At 39.7% G+C, this 25,939-nt stretch overlaps 1 protein-coding gene across 3 annotated transcripts; it reads right to left on the reverse strand.

Annotated features, from left to right (window-relative positions):
• Positions 1-2,493: 2,493 nt before the first annotated feature.
• Positions 2,494-25,939, reverse strand: kcng4a (potassium voltage-gated channel, subfamily G, member 4a). 3 transcript variants are annotated; one of them, XM_059993160.1, is made up of 4 exons: positions 25,218-25,939; positions 23,590-24,669; positions 21,990-22,776; positions 2,494-10,369 (listed from the first exon to the last, which is right to left on the reverse strand). In XM_059993160.1, the coding sequence occupies exons 3-4, from the start codon at positions 22,737-22,739 to the stop codon at positions 9,590-9,592; spliced, it is 1,530 nt and encodes a 509-aa protein (XP_059849143.1). In that variant the 5' UTR covers positions 22,740-22,776; positions 23,590-24,669; positions 25,218-25,939; the 3' UTR covers positions 2,494-9,589. The 3 variants fall into 3 exon arrangements, with proteins under 3 accessions (XP_059849143.1, XP_059849141.1, XP_059849144.1); XM_059993158.1 differs by having other exon boundaries at positions 23,590-25,939; XM_059993161.1 differs by lacking the exons at positions 23,590-24,669; positions 25,218-25,939 and adding an exon at positions 22,915-23,069.

The following is a 25,939-nucleotide window of genomic DNA, read 5'->3' on the forward strand; positions in this document are numbered from 1 at the left end:
TGGGCCACTTCTTTTCTTGCTTCTTATATAAATGAACTGGTTCTTGGGTCCAAGTAGCAGATTAGCCCTACACTGAAGAAGAACAAATTCAGCCTTGTGAAACAGTCAAGAAGATTGTGGATACAACTTAGTGTAAAGTTGAGCACTTTAGGAGAAATAATACAGAGAGGTAACTTAATATAAGCACTATTTTGTGCAGTGGAAAAGAGCTTGGTGACCTTGTAACTCAAGTCACGAATCTTTTTAGGTGGCAGGTGTTATGTATTTAATATTTCAGTAATATTTGAGTAATATTGTAAATATTTTGATTGATTAGGCATTCTTTTTGTTACATAATTCATTACAGGAGTTACAAAACACAGCAGAGGGACAAATTGATTACAATATGGATACCAATGAAGAAATCATACTAAACCATTAGTCAGCTTGAGAACATTGGGCAAGACTGGTCATTGTAAATTGGGAATTATGCCAAGTACTTCAAGAAAGACACCAAGGTTAATGCCACCAAAGTTGAAGGATTTTAGATTATGCAAAGATCCAATAGGCGTATTCTAAACTATGGTGCAATAAATAAGGAGAAATTGTTTCTTCTAATAAATGGATTGATAACTGGAAGACATTGGTTTAAATGAATTGGTGAAACTTTAGAGTGGAATGGATGCTGATGGAATCACACTGCCACTTCCAAAAGATTATTTGACACATCCCAGGAGGTAACTAATCTGTAGAAAAGTGCGGTAAAGTATAAATTGTGGGTCTAAACTGGACAGTCTCTATGGGTGCATACCTCAGTTACAATTCCTCTTCCAAGCCTATATCTTGAAGTGTTTTGTTTTACAAGGGCAAATTCTGCTACTAAAATGAAATTCTTACCAAAAGAATTATGTGTGCACTGCCTTTGGATTTCCAACTATCAATGGACAAAATTTCATACTTAATGTGCTTATTTCCACTAGATTAACCAATAAAAGTGTGCACAGCACTGTATTCATGTGGGAGATTGGGAAATTTTACTCCTCGTAATGTTCTGAAATCAATTTGCTTTGTCTTGACATTTTTATAGTAACAATAAGTAATTGTTTTTATAAATTACTGCTTGGGATACTTTGTCCCTCTATATCATACTCTCAAGCAATCTTCTTTTTGCAGTAAGAGATAAACCAATTACTATTGTACTCTTCCTCAGTGGCTACAAAGTCCCCTTTATTATGAGGTGACATTAAATATTATTCTCTTTATCTAGTTGACAAACATGAGTTGGGAGTTGGAACTTTAGAATCAATTTTCATATACAGTTCTCTTTTCCAATTCCACTTGCATTTGCTGTGATTTAAAAATATGCTGCATGTTCCAGAAAACAACTAGTTGCCAACAGATCCATAATTTCGGTCTGCTGGTCCTGCCAGCATCCACTTTCTTTTGTCCAAATTAATCAAAAGAGGCAAATTTGATGTTCATTGAAATTTCCCAAGGCAAAATTATTATACTGTGCTTGGATTATACTTCGGAGTATGGATATCCCTTTGGGCTCACTGTCAGCAGCCACTGACCTCATGTAAGGTCATTGTTTTGGGGGGGAGGGACACGAAGGGTCTCTGAAAGATGAGAGCGCATCTGCAAAATCCATGCCAAACAGACCAGACATACCAGCCGGAGGTTATAAACAACATTGGGATGTGGGAAAGGGGCAGCAGTAAGGGTGGCAAGGCCAGGGTTAGATGGCTGGAGTCAGTAAATTTCCTCTGCATGCCATTGATCCTGCTAAGAGAAGGTTCTAGAAGCAAACACAACAAAGGTTCTTTTATTATTCAATATTAATTGCTGCTCCTATGTTTTTAAACACTTCATCTCCCTGTGGTACTTAATAGCATTGTTAACATTACATTAATGATTTCTTTCCAGTGCCAAGCAGATTTGTTGAGCTAGCAACGAATGAATGACAGCACTGTACGGCTGTAATTAACGCAAGCCACGATGCCATGAAGTAATCATTATGATAATGCCGTTTCTAGCTGTGGAATGCGTTGACAACTGTTCCTGTTCTCAAGAAATAATGACGCTGAAATCCTTTCTTTACCATGCCAAGACATCAATAGTTGGCACTTTTGCTGAACGTTAAACATGCCCATTGTGATCAAGAGCGGCATTTTCAAACAACTCCTGGCATGATTTTACTTCACTTACCCACCCTGCAAACTGTCTTTTCCCAAAAAAAACTCCCTTCTGGAAAGTGATTTTGGGCTATTAAAACAAAAACTTCACGCCATCTTAAAAGATTCTTCCCACAGTCAGTTCATCCTAGTTAGCCCCTCCCTGCCCCCTCGATCAATTAGCTCAGTCACTCAGTAAACACTTCAAAGCACTGTTTACGTTAAATATACATGCTGGTATTTATGCATTTATGCACATTTTATTCCATATCTGTAATTTAATTCTGTATTAATATCTTTAATTTTATATAATTCTTCATTACTTATAATTGTTAAACATTGTTTTTTGTTGCATGTCATGCCAACACACCATGGAAAATTCCTAATACATATAAATGTATATGCGGCATAAGATTGATCCTTAATCCTGATCCTTGAGCCTTAAGCATCAAAAATAAGCCCTTGTTTCCTGCCTATAAATGGCATAGTCCCATTGATCTTGCTCTGTGCAAAAATTATTGAGCCTCAGTGAATCACCAGTGAGCTAAAAGTACTAATTACTTCCTCTTACATGACAGATGGAAATTGATGACTCAAATCAACTCCTAATTTAATAAAGAATAGCTACAAACTCTTGGAGATACCTTGATTAGGCAACATTGTGTAAATTGTAAATTATCATCTACTTTGATGGAAAGTAATTCTGAAGGCAGTTGTTGAGCTGGCAAATTAATTGGCTTTGATTCACTGCCAGTAAATATAGGAAAGGGGAGAACTATGTATTAATTTGGAGCAATTACACTGGTGCTCCTGCAGAAATGTTTTGTAAAGACTATTTTATCATAGCTCTTTTTCTAAGAAGGATAATGAGCATACTAACAATGGACAAAGCATCTAATGACAGTACAGTCCTGGGAACCGAGGTCACATTCGCAAGAAAGTAATCCGGAAAAACGAAGTGGAACCAAATTGGTTCTAATGGGGAAGGTCCAGTTCAAGTACTCATTCTCTCAGTAATCGCAGATAGAATTACAGCTTTTAGTGGATGGTTCTGATGGATTGCTTCAGAATGCAGTTAGAGTGCAACAGGAGTTGTTTTACACCAGGACTCCAAGGTCACCTTTGGTCCTGCATTCCATCTGTGTTCGGTGCAGTGCTGCATAGTTAAGTGATTTTATTCACTTACAATCTGAAATTCAGTTTTAATTTTAAGCCACAGTAAAGATGAAGGATAAATATACCTATCCAATGCTTATAGAACTAAATGGGTCACATAAGAAGTTCTGTTTTCCCCTTTCATTCCATTGAGAAAAGAATTTTGTAAATGATTTATAAAATGCTGCCATACATTTTTGGGATGTTCCGAAGCAATTTACACAAGTGATTTTGAGTGTAGCTCTGCTGCATTATAGGAAATATTTAAACCTATTATGGAAAACTAAACTCCCACTAATAGCAAATGATAATAACCAGATAATTTGCTTCAGTAATGTTGAATTATGAATAAATGTTGGCCATGTCATCAGAGAAAACTTTCCCACTCTTCATCCAAATAAATGTCATGGGTCTTTTATATCCAGCAGACAGAAGTTTGACTGCATCATTAAACTGAATGACAATGCCTCCAAAAGGGCAGTCTCCTTTCTCACGTGATCCCTAAAGGACAAATGTGAGGTCTTTATCAAGCAGACTGGTCAGGGAGTACCAGGTTTTCATTAAGGGCCTGATGTGGTTGCAGTTCTTGGATAAGAAGAATCTCATTCACCAAAGGAGAGAGATTCTAATGGAGGCATGGAAATGGATGATGATGGTTTAATCAGTCAGAATAGATACATGAATAAAATGGATAGTGCTTCACTTAACCCATGAATCAAGACAAAAGAAGAGGCAATGGAATGGAGTCTAGAGTTAAAGTCAGTGGTCGGTTGGTTTTGAACAGGGACGTAGAATCTGTTGCCCAAGTATGATGAGAGTGAAGTCAGGGGAGGATGGAGAATTGATGAGACTGAGGGAAGTCTGCATAATTGCTGCAGGGCAGGAAAAATTCTGTGGTGAAATTGGAGCACACATACAGAATAGAAATGTATGAGAGAGGGAGAGGAAGGGAGAGGGGGAGGGGGAGAAAGAGAAGGAGAGAGAGAGAGCTAGAGAGAGTAATTGAGTCCTTTGATGAAATTCAGTATGAAAAGCATAGCATCCTTGTCCAGAAATTTTGTTTACCATATTTGTGTAAGTTCCAGCACTTAGTGAATTAGGCACAGTCAGCTTGTGGGCAGGATCCAGCAGTTAAAATATAATTGGAATTAAGGCACATCAACTATAGAGGCGGAAGAAGCCAAACAGTGAAAGCAAGGAAAGAGAACAAGGACTGAAGTGGGCAGTAGGAGTAAATTGTACAGATGACAACCTAGTAGGCATGTTATGCCTATTTAAAAACAAACTACATACTATGTGTTTTTTTACACTACACAGCTGACTGTCAATGAAAAATAGACTGGAAAGGAAAGTGGAATTTTGACTGAAAATTACAAGGTCTGTCTGATTTCACTCTAGGTCTTCCATTCATCTGATCTACACTCTAGCAGCTCCAATAGCCTCAATGTCTACAACTCTCTCCAAGGTACCAAGGACTTAATATCATTCATACATCTGCTTAAGCAGAACTGGCCTTTAGGGATCAGCTTCCAGTATTGGTAACCCCTTGTTTAGACCTCTGTCTCTCACTCCTTCCTCCTCTTTCTCCCTCCTGGCTCCATCTGTCCCTTTTCAGAATTAGAATCAGCATCAGGTTTATTAGCACCAACATATGTCATGAAATTTGTTGTTTTGGGGCAGCAGTACGGTGCAGTGTGCAGATACATTCTTCCTCTGTGTATCAAGCAGTTGAAGAAGCCTCTCGGACGAGTGGCAAAATGTCTTTTAGACAACACAGCAAATCCAGTCGCCTTGATTTACCACTGGTTAATATACAACAACCTGGAATACCGAGAACCTCCATTGACATGTCAGTGGGGAGAGGAAGAGGGGGAGAGGGGGTGAGGGGGGTTCATTGACCTTCATTGGATATGGGGAGAAGGCAAGAACGGGGTACTGATTGTGGATGATCAGCCACAATCACATTGAATGGTGGTGCTGGCTCAAAGGGCCGAATGGCCTACTTCTGCACCTAATGTCTATTGACATCTTTTTCTGTGTATCACCCACCAACCACTGTCTCCTGACTACAGCCTACCCCCTTAACCCACTAGCTCCAACTCCCCATCATCTCTGTACTCACCTGGTTCCACCCATCACCCGCCAGCCCTGACCTCACCCCTCTCTCTCACCTCGTTACACTGGCTATCTCCCTTCGACACCTCTGATGTGGGGTCTCAGCCTGAAATTTCAGCTATCCCTTAACCTCCATGGATGCTGCTTGATCTGCCAGGAGTCTTTTTATTTGCTCCTCAACAACTGTGGTGAGATCTGCATTAACATTTCTTAGAGGGGCTGGCATTGAGAACCTACCATTGAGGGACATTACAACAGCTGACATCTCATCTGCAAATCCTTGGGGCTGGTCTCTTCTCCCAGCGTGCTGGCTTCACTTGAACTTCCCACCTTTTGTTGTGTTGGCCTGAATGAAACATGACACCAACCTATCATCAATCACCATCCACTAGCATCCAACCCCCTGCTGACCTCTTCCCCACCACACGTCCACAAACTCTGACAGCCATCCTCTCCACTGCACCAATCACTGACCCCAAACAAACCTGTTCACCTTTGAACACTCCATAATGATGGGCGCCCGTTCAAACTCACAATTCCATTGATTTAAAATTTCCCATTTCTGCCCTACAAACAAAGTATTCATTGACTCGCAGAGAACTGAATTTTTAATGCACATATTTCAGTGCCATCTAATTTTATATATTTCAAGAAGATGTGCAAGTTAGAGTTAGTGAGGTGTGGGCATGCTATGTTGACACTTGCAGACGGTGTTGATTAAAAACAGAAAACTTTGTCGCATGTTTCGATCCTTCAGCATACATGAGACAGGCACAAAAACAATATATTTCACTGTATGTTTTGATGTTTCGATGCACCTGTGACAAATAAAGCTAATCTTTATCTTTATAGTGAGAAAAACCAGATGTACTCGAGGCCTTTCTCATTAAAAATATAAAATGTCCACCAAGAAGGGATTCAGTTTGGTCTATTATAACGGTTAATGAAGCAGAACGGATAACACAAGTTAGAATAAGCTAGCATCTCAGTGGTAGTGATAACAACATCATAGGATTCAAGATTCAGATTGACATAAATGGAACACAGTGTCAGGATAGACTAAAAAAGAGCTAGCAGTGAGGAAATGGGAATGAGATTAAAGAAAATAAACAGAGAATACCTTGAAAGTCTAGGAGACAGAAAGCAGCAGGAAGTCATCAAAGGAGTCATCTACAATTCAAGAAAAAATACTTCCACTAAATCCAAAAACAAGCAATCCAATTACAGGCCTCTGTAAAATGCAACATGACACAAAATGGCATTAGGCCTATAGACTGGCAGTGGCAAATTGACCTTAACTGATAAATGTGGGGTGGTGCGTCGTAATGGCACAAACAAAAAGATGGCCTGCCCCTCAGAAGGTAAAATATCAAATCAGTTAAAAGATCCAGAAATCTTGGGGGAAAAGTAATTGAAGGCAGCATTGGAGGTCAGCCAAGCAATTAAGAGCTGTTAACCTTGAAATGGCATTTATTTCTTGCAGAATTCAAAAGCAGTAAGGTAGTTAAACACTTAAGGTTCTGGGCACACTTACATCTGCTCATTTTTTATCTCCATTCTATTGAAAGGAGATACAGGCATTTAAGAAGATGTTTACAATAATACACCAAACTAAGAGATTGCAACTATCATGAAAGATTGAACAAGTTGTGAAGATTTTCGTTAGACATGAGAGCAGCCCTAATGAGTGGGGTTGAGGGGAGTAAGTTAATGTTAGGGGTTAGAAGAGCGGGAAATAATAATGTTATTTATACAGCAGTTTTCATACAAGTAATGTATTTCAAAGTGCTTTACAATGGGATAAAGTGCAAACATGAAAATAAAAGATGAAATGATGTTAGTTAAAAGGAAGATTAAATAAATAGGTGTAGAGCTGGTGGCATTTAGAAGTGTCAACTGTGTCTACATCCCTTAAAGTTTTCAATATTAAGTTCTACAATTTAGGAGCGTCTTTTAAAAAAGCTGACCTGTCAATTATCTTTTGAGGGAGATTGTCTGAACTTAAGAGACCAGCAGGACAAGACCTGGGAGCTTGAGCAGGATTATAAGACCATTGAAAGCTTTAAAAACAAGTAAGATAATTTTAAAATCAATTGTGAAAGATACAGGATGTCAATGCAGAGTACTGTAGTTGGGATGGGAGTGATATGCTTTCTCATCCTGGTTTTAGTTAAAAGTCCAGCAGCAGCATTTCTGGATGAGTTGAAGTTTGTGAATAGATTGCTTTGGAAGACCAGTAAAAAGTGCATTGCTGTAATATATTGCTGTATATATAGCTCAGGTACATAAGACGTTTGCACAGTACTGCATTTATCAACATGAACCAGAGAGCGAGTTTGTAAACCTTCTGAGAGCATAGGATGTTGGGAATGCCAAGGATGGAGTGCCAAGGGAGGTTAGTGGGACAGATTGCAGAGAAGGAGTACCAGGTATGGGCAGAGGTATGGATGTAGACAAACCCAGCCCTGAGACACTGGGCAAGATCATTTGATTCCAAACAATTGGTTTATTGATCATTACAAAATGTCTCTCTGGTGCTTTCCACTCCCTCTCCTCTCCCCTTTCCTTTCCATTTTTTCCAAACATGATTCCCCTATCCTTACTCCCTTCCTATTCTCAGTCCACAACAGAGACCCATATCAGAATCAAGTTTATCATCACTCTCATATATCATGTTTTTTTTGGAGCAGTACAGTGCAAAACATAAAATTTCTGCAGAAGTGTGTGTGTGTGTGTGTGTGTGTGTGTGTGTGTGTGTGTGTGTGTACCTGAGACTTTTGCACAGTATTGCAGTCTATTCAATACAAAGATTACTTGATAAAGATGGACATAACTTTATTTCTTAAGTTTAGAAATGCTGCTCTGGTCAATTTCTTTATGTGGGATTAAAATTCAAATCTGAATCAAGGATAACACCCAGGCTTGTTACTTCTGATCTTTCAAGATATGGATTTGATACTTATACAGCTACACTTACTGAGAGCTGAGGTTAGAGGGATTGTGGCCACATGGTGTTATGATGTGAGCCACTAGAGGATGAATTTCTGTTGCTAACAGCAAGATGTCTTTCAAATTATTTGCCCAATTTTTCTGGCTGGCAACCTATCTGATTAATTAAACATCCATTGGATGGGGGAGCGCTCAGCACACAGTAGAGGAACTGAAGAAGAGAATAATTTTTTGGCAAAACTATTTAGCAGACAAGGAAGAAATCCCAAGGATGGGAGTTGGTGCTGTGGATGAGAAAGTGTGTCACTATGCTGGAAAATATGTTTGGTAAGTTAAGGATGGAATTGGTCATTGTGAGGTGCTGGAAGCTGGAGAGAATGACAAGGAGAAGAAATCAATGTTCAGTTCTTGTTGAAGGGCTGAGGAGTTTGGCCACAGGAGAAATCACTTTTGATTTTGAGGAGCTTGTTATTGTGGGGTGGGGCAGTGTTCAGGTAAGAAACAAATAGTTCTCAATCAAGGGTTCAAACAAGTAGTGTACAGTTGTAAGGATAATCTTGTTGAGAACATTTGGTCCTACTCAAGATCCATTAGGCTTGTTTGATTGGCCCTCTGCTTATCTGTCAGGGCCCAGAAATTTTGTCCAACGTGTTAAAAGTAGCTTTTTTCTTTAAACAAAAAGAAGCACAATGTTTCTTCAAAGGGCCTTTTTATCACATGGCCTTCTTCCAGGATAAGGATCGGTCACCTACCTCTTCCGCCATTTTATTGAACAAGGAAGGAGCAGGTTTTAAACAAACTGCATTGCTGTTTCAATTCCTTTTATACTTTAATTTCTCAACCCACTAAAACTGACCCGGTGTTGAGAATTAATGTTGCCCCTAGTGTTTCCCAAGGAAGAAACCAAAATAAGGAATTTATAGGAAAATAAGGAATTTGTTTTTTTTTTACTGAGGAACCGGTTTGCATAAGTAAATCACTATCATTAGGAATATTAGCGGGCTTGGATTTGTTCAGAAGGGAAGTAGATAAGGTCGGGAGAGAAAAGGGAATAGAAAGATATACTGTAAGTCTGACATGAGGTAGATGGAATGAGACAAGGTTTGTGTGGAGTATAAACACTACCAGAGGTTACTTGGGCAAATGGCCTTTTGTGGTGCTATACATTCTTTGTAATTCAACACAAATAAGAAGCAACAATGAATCAATCCATAAAATCACAAGTAATTGAAAACTTTTTTCTCTTTGCCAATAAATTCATTGGAACAATTGTTTGTGTCTTGGAAGCCTTCATTCTCTGAGTGCTTTGCTGCCTTTTCAATGCATTTCAACCGGGCCTGGGCCCTCTCTTGTTCTTGTTTTAGTTCAACATATGCACGGGAAAATGCATGGAAAATGGAAGTTGCAGGAAATGCCATTATTAGGATCCCACTGAGGATGCTGCTCAGAGCTACCACCTGCCCAGGAATACTCTGAGGCACCATGTCACCATATCCGACTGTTGTCATAGAAATGATAGCCCACCAATAGGATGCAGGAATACTGCTGAAGTCTCCTCCTTTTCCCGTCTTCTTCTCTGCAAGGTACACAAGTGGTGCAAATAGAGTGACAGACACGCAGAGGAAAAGAAGCAAGAGTCCAAACTCACGAATGCTCCGCTGCACAGTGAGGCCCAATGTCTGAAGTCCCAGGGAGTGCCTGGCAAGTCGCATGACATACAGAATTCTCAAGGCCCGCAATATTCGGAGCACCAGCCCCAATTTTTCCAAATAGATGTTGCTTCCTGAAGATTTATAACTATCTCCAGGTCCTTTGTCAACCAAGAGCGAAATGTAATACGGTAAAATTGCCAATATGTCAATAATGTTCAAAGGTCCTCTCAGAAACTGCCACTTGCTTCGTGCCTGGATAAAACGTAACACAAACTCCAAGGAGAACCAGGCTACACAGATGGTTTCTATTATAAACATGTTATAGCACCTCTGGGAACATTTATCCTGCAGACAAAATGCCAAAAAAAAGGAAATACACATAATTAGTAATAAAAAATGTATTCTTTGAATATCTAATCAGCAGCTCACAGATTACAGATTTCATTAATTCAAAGATCTGCTCCCTTTTCACTTAATATCCAATAAATCTTGCAATCATTTATTTATCTTGAATATTACTGATTAAGAATTCCATTATTAATGTTTAGAGGATAGTGGAAGTGCTTGCAAGTCATATGGAAATCTGCCTACTAAACTCAAGTTCAGATACTGCAAAGGTATTAGACCATAAGACCATTTGATATAAGAGCAGAATTATGCCATCTGGCCCATCGAGTCTGCTCCGCCATTCAATCATGGCTGATCCTTTTTTTTTCCCTCCTCAACCCCAGTTCCCAGCCTTCTCCCTTTGATGCCAAGTCCAATCAAGAACCTATCAATCTCTGCCTTAAATGCACCCAATGACCTGGCCTCCACAGCTGTATGTGGCAACAAATTCCACAAATTCACCACCCTTTGGCTGATGAAATTACTCAGCATCTCTGTTTTGAAAGGGCACCCCTCTATCCTGAGGCTGTGCCCTCTTGTCATAGACTCTCCCACCATGGGAAGCATCCTTCCACATCTACTCTGTCTAGTCTTTAACATTTGAAAGGTTTCAGTGAGATCCCCCCTCATCCTTCTGAACTCCAGTGAGTACAGACCCACAGCCATCAAATAATTCTCGTATGATAACCGTTTCATTCCTGGAATCATCCTTGTGAACTTCCTCTGGACCCTTGTTCTTGTTGATAAATCAAAGGCAAGGGTTCAGAAAATAAGCACAAACTGTAGACCGTGCTAAAACAATTCTGAGGAAATGTGGCACATGCAGTCTTCTGGGGAAACATTAAACCAAGATCCAATCTGTTATGTTGGGTGGATATTAAGTATTTTGCATTTGAAGAAAGGCTTGCTATTTGCAGCCATGCTTACTTTTCAGATTTGTGAAATCAAGGCATCACTGAGTGTGTTATACTCGGGAAACACTGTGCAGTGCTAATATTTTGACTGTAGCATTTGGGAGCTGTGTTTTAGAATTAGTTGCATCTTTAACCATGCTCATCCAATATAACTGTAAACTGGCATCTCCCTGACAAAGCAGGACATCACTTTGCTGGCTCCTGTCCACAAAAAAGAAGCATGAATCCAATCCTGCTAATTCCCACCAATCATTCTATGCTTAATCGCCAACAGAGTTGGAGACATAACCAGCCTGGGGCGACACAGTAATGTCACAGTCCATTTACTCAGGTTCACCCTTATCTCTGGTGCTGTCTTGCGCACATTGTCTCTGTGACACCATGTGTTTCCTTCTTGTAAGTTGATTGGCCTTTGTAAATTGTCCCAAATGTACAGGTGAATGACAGGTTCTCGGGTGAGCTGAGTTGAAACGGAGAGGATAAAGGTGGGATTTGCGTTGGGTGCTTAGAGCTTGGTGGCCTAAAGAATCTGATTCTGTGCAGGATGACTGTACTCCTAGAGGCATTAACTTACCAATAAATGCTTGTTCTGGTTCTGCTGGTATTACTTAGCTCTAAATCTCTGGGTGAAACTTGGACAACAGAGCTGAATTCTGCGGACCAAAATGACTTCAAGGAACCATTTAACCTAAGACATCACAAAAGGAGTTCCTCAGGGATTTGTCCTAGGTTTAACATCACCTAAATTTACTGGTTACTGTGAAGATGCTAGTCATTAGAAGGCAACCTCTTAAATCTTCTCTCATCAGTTCTCAGATATCCTAATGGAAGTGTTAGATATCAGCATAGTAAAGGGAAATTAATTAAATACTAATTGGAAGTATACATCCATTAAATAGCAGAAGATTTAAGAATATATTATACACTAATTAGCTAATATTAGATCATTGTACAGTGCAGCTTACGCAGGCCTTTTAGCCTATGATACTGTATGGATGTTCTAACCTGCTCCAAGATCAATCTAATGCTTCCTTCTTGCATAACCTCCATTTTTCTTTCATTCATGCACCAGTCAACAAGGCTATTAAATGTCCCTAATGTATCTACCTCTACCACCATCCCTGGCAGGGCACTCCATGCACTTACCAGTCTCTGTCTTAAAAAACTACCACTGACATCCCCCATTCTTTCCTCAAGTCACCTTAAAATTATGCCCTTTGGTATTAGCTATTTCTGCCCTTGGAAAAATTTCTGGCTATATACCCTGTCAATGCCCCTTGTCATCTTGCACATTTCTGTCAAATCACCTCTCATTTTCCTTCACTCCAAAGAGAAAAAACATAGCTCGCTCAATCTCCTCACATAAGACATGCTCTCTAATCCAGGCAGCATACTGGTAAATATCCTGGATACCACCTCTAAAACTTCCACACACTTCCTATAATGAGGTGACCATGTATGAACATGAAATGCTTGATTCTTTCTTCGCTCGCACTTTCTTGATGCAGTGGAGTGATGATAAAGCCAAGACTGCACTGTAGCAAATCCATTATCCAGTCCTTTATTGAGATAATTAGTAAAAATTGATGTATTACATTCACCTTGCGTGGGAATTGTTTAAATTACACAGGATAACACAATGCAAAAAGACTGCATTCATCCTGGTTGTAGTAGTACACATGATATTGTATAACTTTAAAGTTTAAAATAAAGTTTAACAATTAACTCAATTCTCTTCAACTTTAATATATTAATCTAAGAAAGAATTCATGTGGGTGACTGAAATGTATCTTAGCTATATGAATAATAGAAAATCCAAACCAGTGAGTATCCAAAGGAAAGTAACAAGAATTTATTGTGAGGTTACTAGTTTGAAAATACTGGAAATCTGGTTTTATCATATAAAGAATTCCAGTTCACTAATGTCTGTGACATGGTGAGTATATCTTGATATTTGGCTGATGATTTAGGATTGTGGGGTTTACAATAACTAATTGACCTGCATGGATTAAGAATCAGTTGAAATCAAACTACTTTGTCAACTGGAAATCAACGTGGATGTTGTGCTGTCGAACTAGTGACAGTTAGAATTTCACATAGCATGCCTCATTATTACGGGGTAAAGACAACAACTGTGTTTCAAGTTGTACCTGGAAAGAGAGGAACTCAGCAGGGATCTCAGCAGTATTACATGGCTTGTATTAAAATCATTTTTGAGGGATATTGTCCATAATGATAAAGGATACATGTGGAAGTTAAATGAGTATTTTCTCAGATTAAATAACTGCTCAATGAAAATCCTATTACACGTACACTATGCAGACAGTGCAGCATATTTAATGATTAAACTTGTCAGCCATGCTATACAACAGATACTGTATATAAGGAATCTGCTTTGGCATACTGTCAACATAACATATTAGTTGCTTATTGAAAGGCAAGAGTCTTGCTGTGAATGACAGATTCAAAAGATTAATCCCATTTTCTGGAGCATTTCGACTGCTGTTTATTCATACAAGTTGAATTTGGAATTTACTGACAGAACATAAAGGAAAATTATTAATATAGCAGGTGCTAAGAATTTGGATTATGTTGGAAGATACATCTGTAAATCAGACATGAGCTTGTGCTGCAGGGTTTAAAGATTTTTGCAGATTGTTGATTTATCATTTTAGAAAGAGGCACTTGCTAGACATTCAAATGCTGACATTCCATCAGTTTAGTGGAGCAAAGCATCTCATCCTACTAGGAGACCTTGTGAACATTAATTTTATTAAAAGGCACATCAATGAGATATGAAAATGCATTTGTACATCTCAGAATTTAAATCAGTCATTTTAAACTGAATGCATAAAGAATTTCTGGAAAGAATTGTGGAAATGTTGTCTCAGAAGAGTATAAATGTACGATCGATTGTTGGGTTTAAAAGTCAGATGGATATGTACTGGGAAAGTAAGGTTAACAAAGCACATGAAGACCTGAAAGGAACTTAAATTTAAAATAAATAACATTACCACAACCCAGAATATGGGTTAAGTAGATCTGCGTTCAAAATAATCATGTTCCTTTGTTTTGAGTTACAGAAATAAGTGCAGTTGTAAAATAACCTCATTCACAATTTTTGCTTTGCTTTCCACACACAAGTGAAAATAGCTTCTGTGCTGTTTGCTCTATGTTTCTGCCTTAACTTAATTTGGCATATTGCTCCCTAAGCTTATTTACTTTGCTGTCAAATTAAAAGAAAGTGTTCCCATTCAGATAATGCACAAGTAATCAATTCTATTTTTCATTGTTTTACAGGATAATCATAAAAGATTGTCTTTCAAAAAAAAACCCGAGGTGCAACTGGTAATGAGCCACGAGCAAAATCTGTAAAGGCCTTTTACAGTCAGAATATTAGTCAAAAAACTGATAAAGCTGGTTGTTCCTAATTACAATACAGTACTATTGAGCAAATAAAGCATTTATAATTTTGTTGATAAGACAAAGTGAATTTTATGAAATGAACTCCCTGCTGCGGTGGTAAACTAAAAGTTGAGAGAGTTTCTTTTTATATATCAAGATGGTGAATTTGATATTGGAACAAGTTGAACAGTTACTTTCTTCACCCATATTTAAATATGTACATTGGTTGATCAATAGGTTGACCCATACAGAGAAACCTGTGCTGTATCAGAGGAAGAATTTTATGTTAGCTTTGCTCACTGACATTTTACTGAACAAAATCAATATGGATGATTTTTACATCAGTAAAACAGATGTGAGGAAAGATGGAAGAAGATATTTTATGTGCCTTGGGAGACTGTTTAGAGTGACCATTTAAAGCACAGATGATTTAATACTATATTTTCAGGTTACGATCGGGGGGAGATAAGTTAATAATTAGGAATCTTGCATTGAGAGGAGAAATCAGTTGCAAAGATTGCATCTGGAAAATTATGAGTTATGAACTAATGTAATGGTGCAGCAGTACATAGCTAAAGATTTAATGACAATAAGTTATATATATATATATATAAAATTAATGTTATTGAGTGACAAAGATGATTATAGAACCACTTCAAATAGTATTTAATACCTAATCCCACCCACATTTCCATAGGCAGCTTGGGTAGCTTTCATGAAAGATCTCAAAGAAATGGAGGTGGAGAGGTGGATGGGTTAGTGAAGGAATTCCAAGGGTTTAGGAACTAGGTAGTCAATGGTGTGTCATGGAACAATGAGGGATACTCAAGACAGTAGAATTCAATCAGTGCGATTATCCTGAAAATTGAAGCACCACAAGAGGGATTACAGAGAATGGGAGAGTTGAGGCTGTGGAGGTATTTAGACATTTTAAAATTAAGGCATTGGTGGACCAGGAGTCAGGGTAGGACAATTGAAAGCATATGTGGAAGGAGAATAGAGAAAAAAAGTTTTGGTTGAGATAGCTCAGTATTAAAAGTATTGATATCTAGGTCCAATCACCTACATTTCCCAAAAAATTCTGAAGCAAAAACAAACTGAATATGCAATGGATCAATGAATATGCCAGAAATTAATTCTTTCTTTAGCTGTTTTTTCCCCTTATATTCCACCAGCAGCTATTATGTTCATTCATTAGAATACCATCATACCTTAAGTTTCTACCATATTCAGAACTTCTGGACTGTCAGTTTAATTTTGTTTTTTTTAAATTCCAGGAAGTCTCACTAAACGAAGAATGATTGTGCAAGTATGAGACCTGACCACAAATATAGTCAAATTTAAAGTCAAAAATCACTATTTGATATGCTTTGTAATTTACAAAAATATTGTTAAGAAAACACATCATGTATTTCTTTAGGAAAAGAGTAGCAGTGCAAATGCAAGTATCTGCAGTTTTCTGGTAATTCATTTCACACTGTAGCATTGTCAGACACTGATGAAAATATACCAACACTATGCACCTCCTGCCTTCTCCGCAGATGGACCTACATGATACAGGAACCCAATGAAATGAGAAAGAATGTGATTTTGAGACTATACTGTAAACTACTTATTTCTAAAGGCATCAGGCAAAAACAGATCAGAATACCTTGATGCTCCAGTGAGCTTTGTAGATAATTATAGAATGAGATACCATTAGTATATAGTTTCTTGGCTGCTTACAGATATTACATTCGCTATTCTCTAGTTATATGTAGGCAGTTGACTCTGGGCTGGTATAAGCCTTTGTGTGTGTGGCTGGTGACAAAAACACTTCTATCTATTGTGCCTTTCATAATCTCAGGTCATGCAAAAATGGCGAACAGTCAAAAAACATTTCTGAAGAACAGTTATTAAAGTTGTAGGGAAATGTTGTTTGCATAAAACATAGTTCCAACAAATGTCAGTAGAATAAATGTTAGAATAATATATTAAATAGTTTGATTGAGGAAAGAATATTGGTCAGGATATCAAACCTATTTTTCTTTAAACAGCATTATAAAAGTTTTATGTCCACCCAGGTTAGATGAGAATTTGGTTTATTTTCTTCGCCAACAGTTAACACTTCTATGGAGGTCATAGGCCCAGAGGGTGACCTATCCTAAATTTGGAAGCCAGTCTGTATGTGTGAGTAGGTTGGAGAGAAGGAAATGGGTATTGTTTCACTGTTGTTGCTTTCTTTTGTTCTCACGTTGTTGCTGCTGCAACTTGTGTTGTTCTGCTACACGTGATGGCATGCTATTTAGCGCCAGAATGTGGGGCAACTCTTGCAGGCTGCCCCCAGCACATCCTCAGATTGTGTTGGCTGTTAACGCAAACAACACATTTCACTGTATGTTTCAATGTACATGTGGTAAATACATGAATCTGAATACAGTGCCTCATTACTTTAATATTATGTTAGGTTTATGTAATGCATTACTGTATGATGTTCCAAATCTCTGATCTAAACCAAGAGTACTACCGCTGAGTTCCTAATGCTTCTGCATGGTTTTAATATTAACTTGTCCCACATACAGAGAAAATGAAATTAACTTAATTTTTTTCCTGATATTTATAACGTTATAAAAGAAATGACATACTAGCCAATACACCAGAGGAACTCAGTGGCCTAGACAGCATCTATGGAGGGATATGAACAGTTGACATTTTGGGTCAAGACCCTTTATAATGTTGACTTTCAATTTCCCTCTATAGATGCTGCCTGAACCACTGAGTTCTGATGAATGGTCTCAACCTGAAGCACCATTGTCTATTTCCCTCTATGGATGCTGCCTGACCAGCTGAGTTCCTCCATCTCTTTGAGTGTTGCTGCAGATTCCAGCATCTGCAGTCTCTTGTATTTCCATCTGGCCTGCTAGCCAGCACTTTAAGTTTGCTGAAATAATTTATTGAAGATTGGTGTTCAGAGCTTTGCATGTACTCCAATTATTAAAATTAATTGGGTTGTGTTTTCTGCCTCATTAACAGAAGGGGAAATAAATCTATACCAACAATATGATTTCACCATTAAGACTGCTTCCTATTTGCTGTTGTGGTACTAAATTACATTCTGTACCTTTAATGCAAAGATAACCATAAACCAGCTTTAAAAGAAACACTACCTTAACAACTGAAGCTTGAATAAGCCTAAAATTGCATAAAGCAGAAAAATACAAATGCCAAAAACAGATGCACTTACTCATGCATGTGTCATAATGCTACTACCTTGAGGAGGTAGTCAAGTTTGGTCTTTGATTTGTTTACCAGAACTTCCTGTCCAACCTATACGTGGCGTGAGGCAAAAGACGAGTTGCTGAAAGAACTCAATGGATCCAGCACCGAAAGAAACAACTGTTGTTTCAGGTTGAGACCTTTCAACTGGATCTTATGCTCTGAGTTTACTCAGCATCTTGTGTTTGCTCCAGATTTCATCATCTGCTGTTTCTTGTTGCTACATTTGTGACAGAGCTATGATTATTAGATATACTGTAGTTTCCTCATGAAGGAAGACACCTTAAGATACATTAGAAATCAATAATGATTCTCATTTATCTAGGATATCTAGAATTGGTTCTGAATGAGAACTGGCAGTACTCATGGACCTATCTTTCTTAGGTTAAATGTGTCAAGGGCAGATAACATTAAAGCATTCTGTCTGAGTCCAAATGAAGGTTCTTGGCCCAAAACGTTAACTGTTTATTCCTCTCCATTTATGCTGCCTGATCTGCTGATTTCCTCCAGCACTTTTGTGTGTGCTTTCCTATCTTTGTTCAGTGTTAATAGTCCAAAATGAAATCAGTTTGGCCAATTTCAATGAAACTTCCATCACAAGCTTAAGCACAGATAAACCTCTTTCCATTTTAATCTGATGGGCACTAATCTGGAAAAGGATTGAAGGGGGACAGATTTGATCAAAGGTGAAAATCTTAAATAAATGAACTGATTCTGAAGTCCGTTTGGACTGAGTGTTCAAAATCCAAATTCTTTAATAGAATGGTTTATTTAAAGTTATCATATTTGCCCATTAATCTGCTGTAACTTGAATTTCTCTTACTTGGGCTGTTTAATGTATGATTAAGTTGGGTTTGAGTTCTGTGTGCAAATTTCCCTCTTTTACCTTGAAATACAGATTTATCTAGAAATATCTAATTTGGTATCTTCATACTAAAATATTTAGTTTTATTAGAATTTAGAAATGCTTTTACTTGCGAAGCTTTTACTTTCAACCATTAATTTTGTTTGGTTGAAACATTTGCACATTTAGAAATAAGACGGAAAAAGAAAATATTTAAAAACAGAAGAGATTATTGTTCCAAAGTTCTTGTTACATTCTGTGCAGGTGGAGAAGAGTTTGAGAGAGGTAGATAATTGTGTGTGTGTGTGTATGTTTAAAAGGGGTAGGTCTGCTGTTTCTCTGTTTCTCTTTGACTCCCAAGGTTTTTCCATTGTTTCATGACTATCTGGAGAAGAAAAATCTCAGAATTATATACAGCATACATACTTCAATAATAAATGAATCTTTGAACATTCCAGAGTGTTTCCAAACAAATGAAACATTTATAATGTGCAGTCACTGTTGTAATGAAGCACAAGTATAGGATGGAAGTATTGGATGGAGGGGCACAGGACATCCAATGCAAAGTGGTGGCTTCGTGCATACATATCCACCCATTCACCCCATATTATTAAGAATATTGTCATCATCATTACGTGCCACGTCTTACGACTATGAATGTTCTTGGAAAAAGTGTTTTGCCATTGCCTTCTTCTGGACAGTGTCTTTACAAGACAGGTGACCCCCGGCCATTATCAGAACTCTTCAGAGCCTGTCTGCCTAGCATAACCAGGATTTATGATAGCTGCTCAAATATCCATCTATGCTCCCATGGCTTCACGTGACGCTGATCAGCGGGTAGAGTGGGGGCGGGGTTAAGCAGGTGCTACACCTTGCCCAAGGGTGACCTGCAGGCTAGTGGGGGGTAGAGACATATCTCCATTCTGCCATCCCTATTAAAAACATAAACCCTCCAAAAGCCAAAAAAAAATTCCTATATATGGTCTTGTACAAAGAATTGAGACACAAAGATTTATAAGCAGTATTGAGATGGGTAGACAGACAGGACTGCATTTTCTCATTTCTCATATTTCCTTATTGTACATGAGAAAGCCCTTCTGACCATCAGGTCTCTGTCAGGTACTAGAGAAATCCCATTAATCCCAATGCCCCACTTATTACTTTGTAATTTATTCTCAGTCACATGCCCATGAACATTTGTCTCCTCTCCTACCAGGAGGGCAATTTACAGTTGTCACTTCATCTAACAAGTAGCATATCTTTTGGATATGGGTGACAACTATGGGAGAACATATAAACTCCATAAAGGCAGCACTGAAAATTAGACTTAAAACTGATCACTGGCATAGCTTCAGGACCTGCAGCCCCTGGGGGTGGTGGAGGGTGGATCATAGTGCAAATTGCTGTCACATCTGGACTGAAGCATCCAACTACATTTGATGTTTGAGTCTCAGGATTAGTCATTGCAATGTCAGCCTTCATTTCACTCAGAAGCAAGGATTCTTATTAAAGTGGAGTTAGAGACTAGTGCTTAAAAGTTGGATTTTCCTCTCTTTTGCTGCACTAAACTTGTGCCGCATGTACTGGTCATGTCCTATCTGATCTCCAGGGGAAAAAATGACATTCTGGGTAAAAATATATGTGTTTTAAAAAGTACTGTGATCCAGGTTCATGTACTGATAGGATGAGGTATTAAGGCATAAATTCATGTACTGAAATGGGATGAGGTGCTCTGGTACAGATTCATGTATTGAAATGGGAACAGCATGATTCCATATAAACCATATAACAATTACAGCACGGAAACAGGCTATCTTGGCCCTTCTAGTCCATGCCGAATGCTTACTCTCACCTAGTCCCACTGACCCGCACTGAGCCCATAACCCTCCATTACTGATAGGTCCTGTGACACTTCCATTCTTGCTGTTCAAAGTTTGAAGTAAAGTTACTATCAAAGTGCATACTCTATACGTCACTATATACTGCCCAGATATTTGTTTTCTTGTAGGCATTTACAGGAAAATAACGAAATGCAATAGAGTTTATGAAAAACTATATGTAACAAAGACTGTGACAAATATCCAGTGTGCAAAATAGCACAAATCATGCCGATAATAAACAAAGTTGAGTAAATAATATTGAGAATGTAAGTTGTAGAGTGCTTGAACGTGAGTCAATAGGTCATGAAGTCAGTTGAGTTTTGAGGTGAGTGAAGTTGGCTCAGTGTGCAAAGTCAAGAAGTCTGTCCATGACAGTCACACACAGCAACTGAAATGTTTGCCATGGAAATGATAGAAAATGCAGTGTAGGAAGAAGACTGCACCTGCATTGTGTCAAGGCACCCACTCTCCCTCGTCAATATCCAGCACTGTACCACTCAGCCACAGGATCGGATGAATTGATACCCATTAAGTGTCCGTAAGCTATTGCAAATCATAGAATGATCAAGGTGCAAGTGATTGCAGGTATAGCATGCATAGTAATGCATAAGTGCTGTGATTAGAACACCACGTTAACTTTCTGCAGTGCTAACCATAAGACAATGAAACCGGGAGATGCCAAGTGCAGGGTATTCGTGGGATAGTGTAGGTCTTTTAGTTCTATGCCAATCACAGATCCTGAGCCATGTGCTTCTGGAATTTGATGACAGTAACCAAGATTATAGGTCTCCTTCACAAGTGCCAATTTCTAACAACAGTCAATTTCAGCATTGGTGCTACACATACTCATTATGGTCTAACATGCAGAAACTGCTTTTATGCCCAATTTGCACAGAGAAAATATGTGCAAATTGACCCAATTCGGGGCAAGGGAAGTTCTATTGCAGTGATCGTTTGTTAGTCTGTTGGTGGCTTATAATTTCCCTCCAGTAGACTCGATGGGCCAAATGGCCTAATTCTGCTCCTATGTCTTATAATTGCCCTGAATGTCAAATATATTTCCAAGCTATAAGTTCTTTGATTCTCTGAGAAGACCAAATAACTTCTTTATTGGGATTTCACTAAGATGTAAACTATTTAATAGAAATTACATTATTATGTGACCGAAAAGTTAACTACTGCAACCATATAGTTTTATAAGGTTTTTCTACACAGATATAAAAAACTAATGGGACGTCCAAATATAATGACAATGCATTATATTAAATAAGGGGACTTACCCGGTCTTCTTCCGACCTTAAATCTGGCATTGTACCAATGCAAAGACTAACTACCGTTATCGTGACAAATAAAATGGAAAGACAGGCAAACACTTTCCCAGGCAGTCCTGAATGAGGATTCTCCACCATATCTCGCAGTTTGTCCATATAGTAACCCAATTTGCCGTTCGTAACCAGAGCATCGACTTCCTCCTCCTTCCCCTCAACCTCCTCTCCTTTCCTGATCTTCGCCACCTCTCGGACTCTCCGAATGAGTTTCCTGCGGCAACAGGTCTCCAAGTTGGCCTCCTCTATCCCCCAGTAAACAAGCTCTTCTTGGAAGGAGAGGGCACACATCTCTCTCAAAAGCCGCAGTTTGCCCGCAGAAATGAAGGTGATGATCATGCGGAAAGCGCACGGGTTCCTATCAAAGAAATACTCGTTGGAGGACTCGTCATAATCGTCGCAGATCTGCACGATTTCGTCATAGTTGCGGCAAAACTTTAATCTCCCAAGCCTTGTAAGTGGGAATTCGTCCAAAGTTAACCAGGGCACCAAATACTTGGCACCCCCCACGTTGAGGATGATGTGTTGCTTCTGGTCTATTTGGGTCAGTTGATTCGCACGGCGGATCCTTCCCGACCGTCGATAGTAGGCTCCTTTGACAGGGGCGGTTTCGGCGTGAATTAAGGGAGCAATCTGATTCAAGGAACTACAAGACGAGTCGCTCGGGTTACTGTTGTTGTCGCTGCTTCGGGAAATGATGGGCATGGTGATATCAGTGCGTTACAGAGGGCGGCAAAGTCATCTGCGTACAAAGAAGAGGGTTGGTTAAATGGAGACTTCGTGTACCTTTAAAATCAATAGAGCCAAAGCGCAACACCTAGATATTTACAACAAAGTACTTATTCAGGAGGAGACACAACATCCTTTGGCATAGACTTACAGTAGAAAAGAAGGTCGCCGACCTGAGGCGTTAATTGTTGAGCATTTTCTGTCTTTTTCTTTCATTAATGTATGTCCGGCTTCCGCGAACCCTGAGCTCCACGACTCCGATGAGCAGCAAGGACGGCAGCAACTTTTTCAACCTGCCTTGATTGTTGTAAGCGTTCATTATCCCTACCGTGCCCACATCCCTTTCCTTTGATGGCAGGGAGTTTACTAGCGAATTGTGTGCTTGTTAAGGAATAATCTAACTTTGTACCGGCATTCATCACACCCACAGTAAAATACGCCAGGTCCGCTTGACCTAATCTCTCAAACCCCTCGGATTCAAATGCAACTGGGCCGTAACTGGATCGCTGATTCGTAAACAATAAAGAACGCTTTTCAAGTCGAAAATGCCTGACAGTTTCGGATAACTGATTAACAAGGTCAAGGAAGGCTAAAGGAGCAAATTACTGTTGGGAACTGCCGGTCGCCTCCTCTCTCCTCCCTGTCATGTTGGTGACAACCCCTCAAACTCGGCTACCTGGCGAGTTCTCTGTGGAGCCGGTGAAAAGGGAGGATAGTTAACAACATCACTGAGCTGGTAGCGGCCGATTCTAGTCATGAATTAACAGCAAACGCATTGAGCTAAAGACCATGCGGAGAATGGACTCAGCAGTAAAAAAAAACTTACCGTCACTTTGGGAGTAGTTTAACTCGATGCTAAAATCCACGGTACCATCTCTTGCCAGTTCCAGGGAACTGGGGTCCGAAACTTCCACAATCGAAGCTCATTATCAGCAAAGACATTCCCTGTGCATCGATTGTACACGCGTTCGCTCCTTCACGGTCTTCGCGAAAATGCAACGATTCAAAGCATGACGCCGATACCGTCTCGTTGTAGGGGGCAGTCTTCAGAACAATCGTGCCGTTGCGCGAATGTCCTCTTCGCTTGTTTCCATTTTACTGGGGTCCCGGGACACATGGGTAGGAGGGTGGGCAGAGACAGTGCTGCTCGCTGTCAACGAGCCCCAAACGCATTCCTACTTGAAGCGTACATAGTCTGGGTTTGGAGTGCGAATGAAAGGAGCTGGAGTCGAGCGTTAAGCAGTGTACAATCAGTCAGAGACTAAACTTTGAGCTTGTGCACTGTGGGTAGCCAGCTCTGAAGCAAAGGGGAGTCGAGAACTCTACGTGGCAGCAGTAATTAAACGGGACATTAAAAAAAACACACCCCTCTCTTGCAATCCCTTTTAACTTTATGCACTTACTCCCGAAGGAAGTCGTTATACGAGTCAAAAAAAAGCTCCGAGACATCTCCTTATCACTTCCATGCGAGGGTTTCTATTTGTGCAATGCTAAAATTCCGTTACGAACCAGCCCATCACGGGCATGGAGCCAGCAGTGGCCGGGAACTGGCGAAAGGAACGGGAGCCCTGAGGGTGGCGCCTTCTCAATACTTGAGATATGTACCTTTTCATTTTCACCTGAATAGTGACAGAGTTTCTTCGCATGTTTACAATGGAGAACGAAAAATATACGGAATGTACATTCCCGGGCCAATCTATTGATCGTCTTATCATTTTCTTAACGGCGAACAAAATATTCCAGTTCTCTTGCAAAGGCGCGAAATGCCAAGAGGTAAAATTCAAGAATCAACACAACTGATGATGGAAATCTAAGATAACAACAGGAATTGCTGGGAATACTCAGGTAGACAGGCAGCATTCGTGGGAAGAGAAGCAGTTAAGGTTCCAGGTCGGACTGTTTGTCACTGCGCAGAGTTGAGAAGTAAGCCGCGTTGCCAGTGCACCATCAGATCATTCAAAGTCCATGCCAAAATAAAGACACCGATAAAAGATAAAGATTAAAACACAAAAATAATAGACAATAGCTCACAATAGACAGGACCTCCCGGTTGCCACCCACTTCAACTCTCCCTCTCACTCTCATCTAGCTATGTCCATACATGGCCTCCTCTACTGCCATGATGAGGCCAAACTCAGGTTGGAGGAGCGACACCTCATCTACCGTCTGGGTAGCCTCCAGCCTGGTGGTATGAACATTGAATTCTCCAATTTCCAGTAATTCCCCCCCTCCCCTATCCTAGGTCCCTCTCTGCCTCTCTCCCCTTTCAACTTTCTGCTCCTTTATCTCTACAGTTCTTTCATGTTTATCCCCTCCCCCCTTATCCTTCCTCTGATTGGTTCACCACCTGGCGCCTCTAGCCCTTCCCCCTCCCCTATCTCTATTACTGGGCTTCCTGATGAAGGGTCTCCGCCCGAAACGTTGGCTACTCTTTTCTCACGGATGCTGCCTGACCTGCTGAGTACTTCCAGCGTCGAGTACGTATTCAAAGATGAAGATTAGATTTGTCACACGTATATCGAAACATCAAAGAAACAGTGAAATGCGTCATTTCGCGCCAAGAACAGTCACAATCCGGGAACTGTGCATAAGTCAGCCCGCTTGTGACACTATGGTTCCAATGCCAATTTAATATGCAATAACCCCAACGACAAGTCGCTGGGAGGAAACCAACGCGCTCAGAGGAGCCTCCAAAACTTCTTACAGGACGAGGCAGGAATCAAACCACATCTAGTGGTCGGAGCTGTCATAGCAAGTACGCTATAGCCGCCACGCCACTCCAACAGAACAGTAAAGAATCTGCTGGAGGAACTCAGTGGTCGAGCAGCCCTGGGACGGGGGTCGTAAACGGACCTGTGACATCGTGGTTGCTGCTCAATAACCCAGCACCAGCATCCTCTTGTGTCTCCGTGTGTACATCTCAAGCTCCTTAAATAAACTGGTTCAGTTCTCGACTGATTCCATAGAGTGAAGCAGCCTGTCATTACTCCCGGGAAAGAGTAATGTTGAAAAGCACCATTCTACGGATTATGGAGACACAACAGACTGCAGATGGGGGGGGCTCTGGAGCAACATAACAAACTATACAATATGAGCTACTGATTTTATAGAGAGCAAAATGCTTAATTTGGTTTTAATTTCCTCTTACGATGTTACTTCACCCTGAGTGAAATATT

The sequence above is a fragment of the Hypanus sabinus genome, chromosome 17, assembly GCF_030144855.1.
Source record: "Hypanus sabinus isolate sHypSab1 chromosome 17, sHypSab1.hap1, whole genome shotgun sequence".
NCBI classification, from domain to species: Eukaryota; Metazoa; Chordata; class Chondrichthyes; order Myliobatiformes; family Dasyatidae; genus Hypanus; species Hypanus sabinus.

What these genes read in the sequence shown, in the direction of transcription:
- kcng4a (XM_059993160.1), bottom strand. Translation starts at nt 22,739, where the DNA reads ATGCCCATCATTTCCCGAAGCAGCGACAACAACAGTAACCCGAGCGAC. An exon ending in TAAGGTCGGAAGAAGACCGG is followed by an intron (nt 10,370 to 21,989) that starts GTAAGTCCCCTT and finishes TTTTGTCTGCAG; the next exon opens with GATAAATGTTCCCAGAGGTG.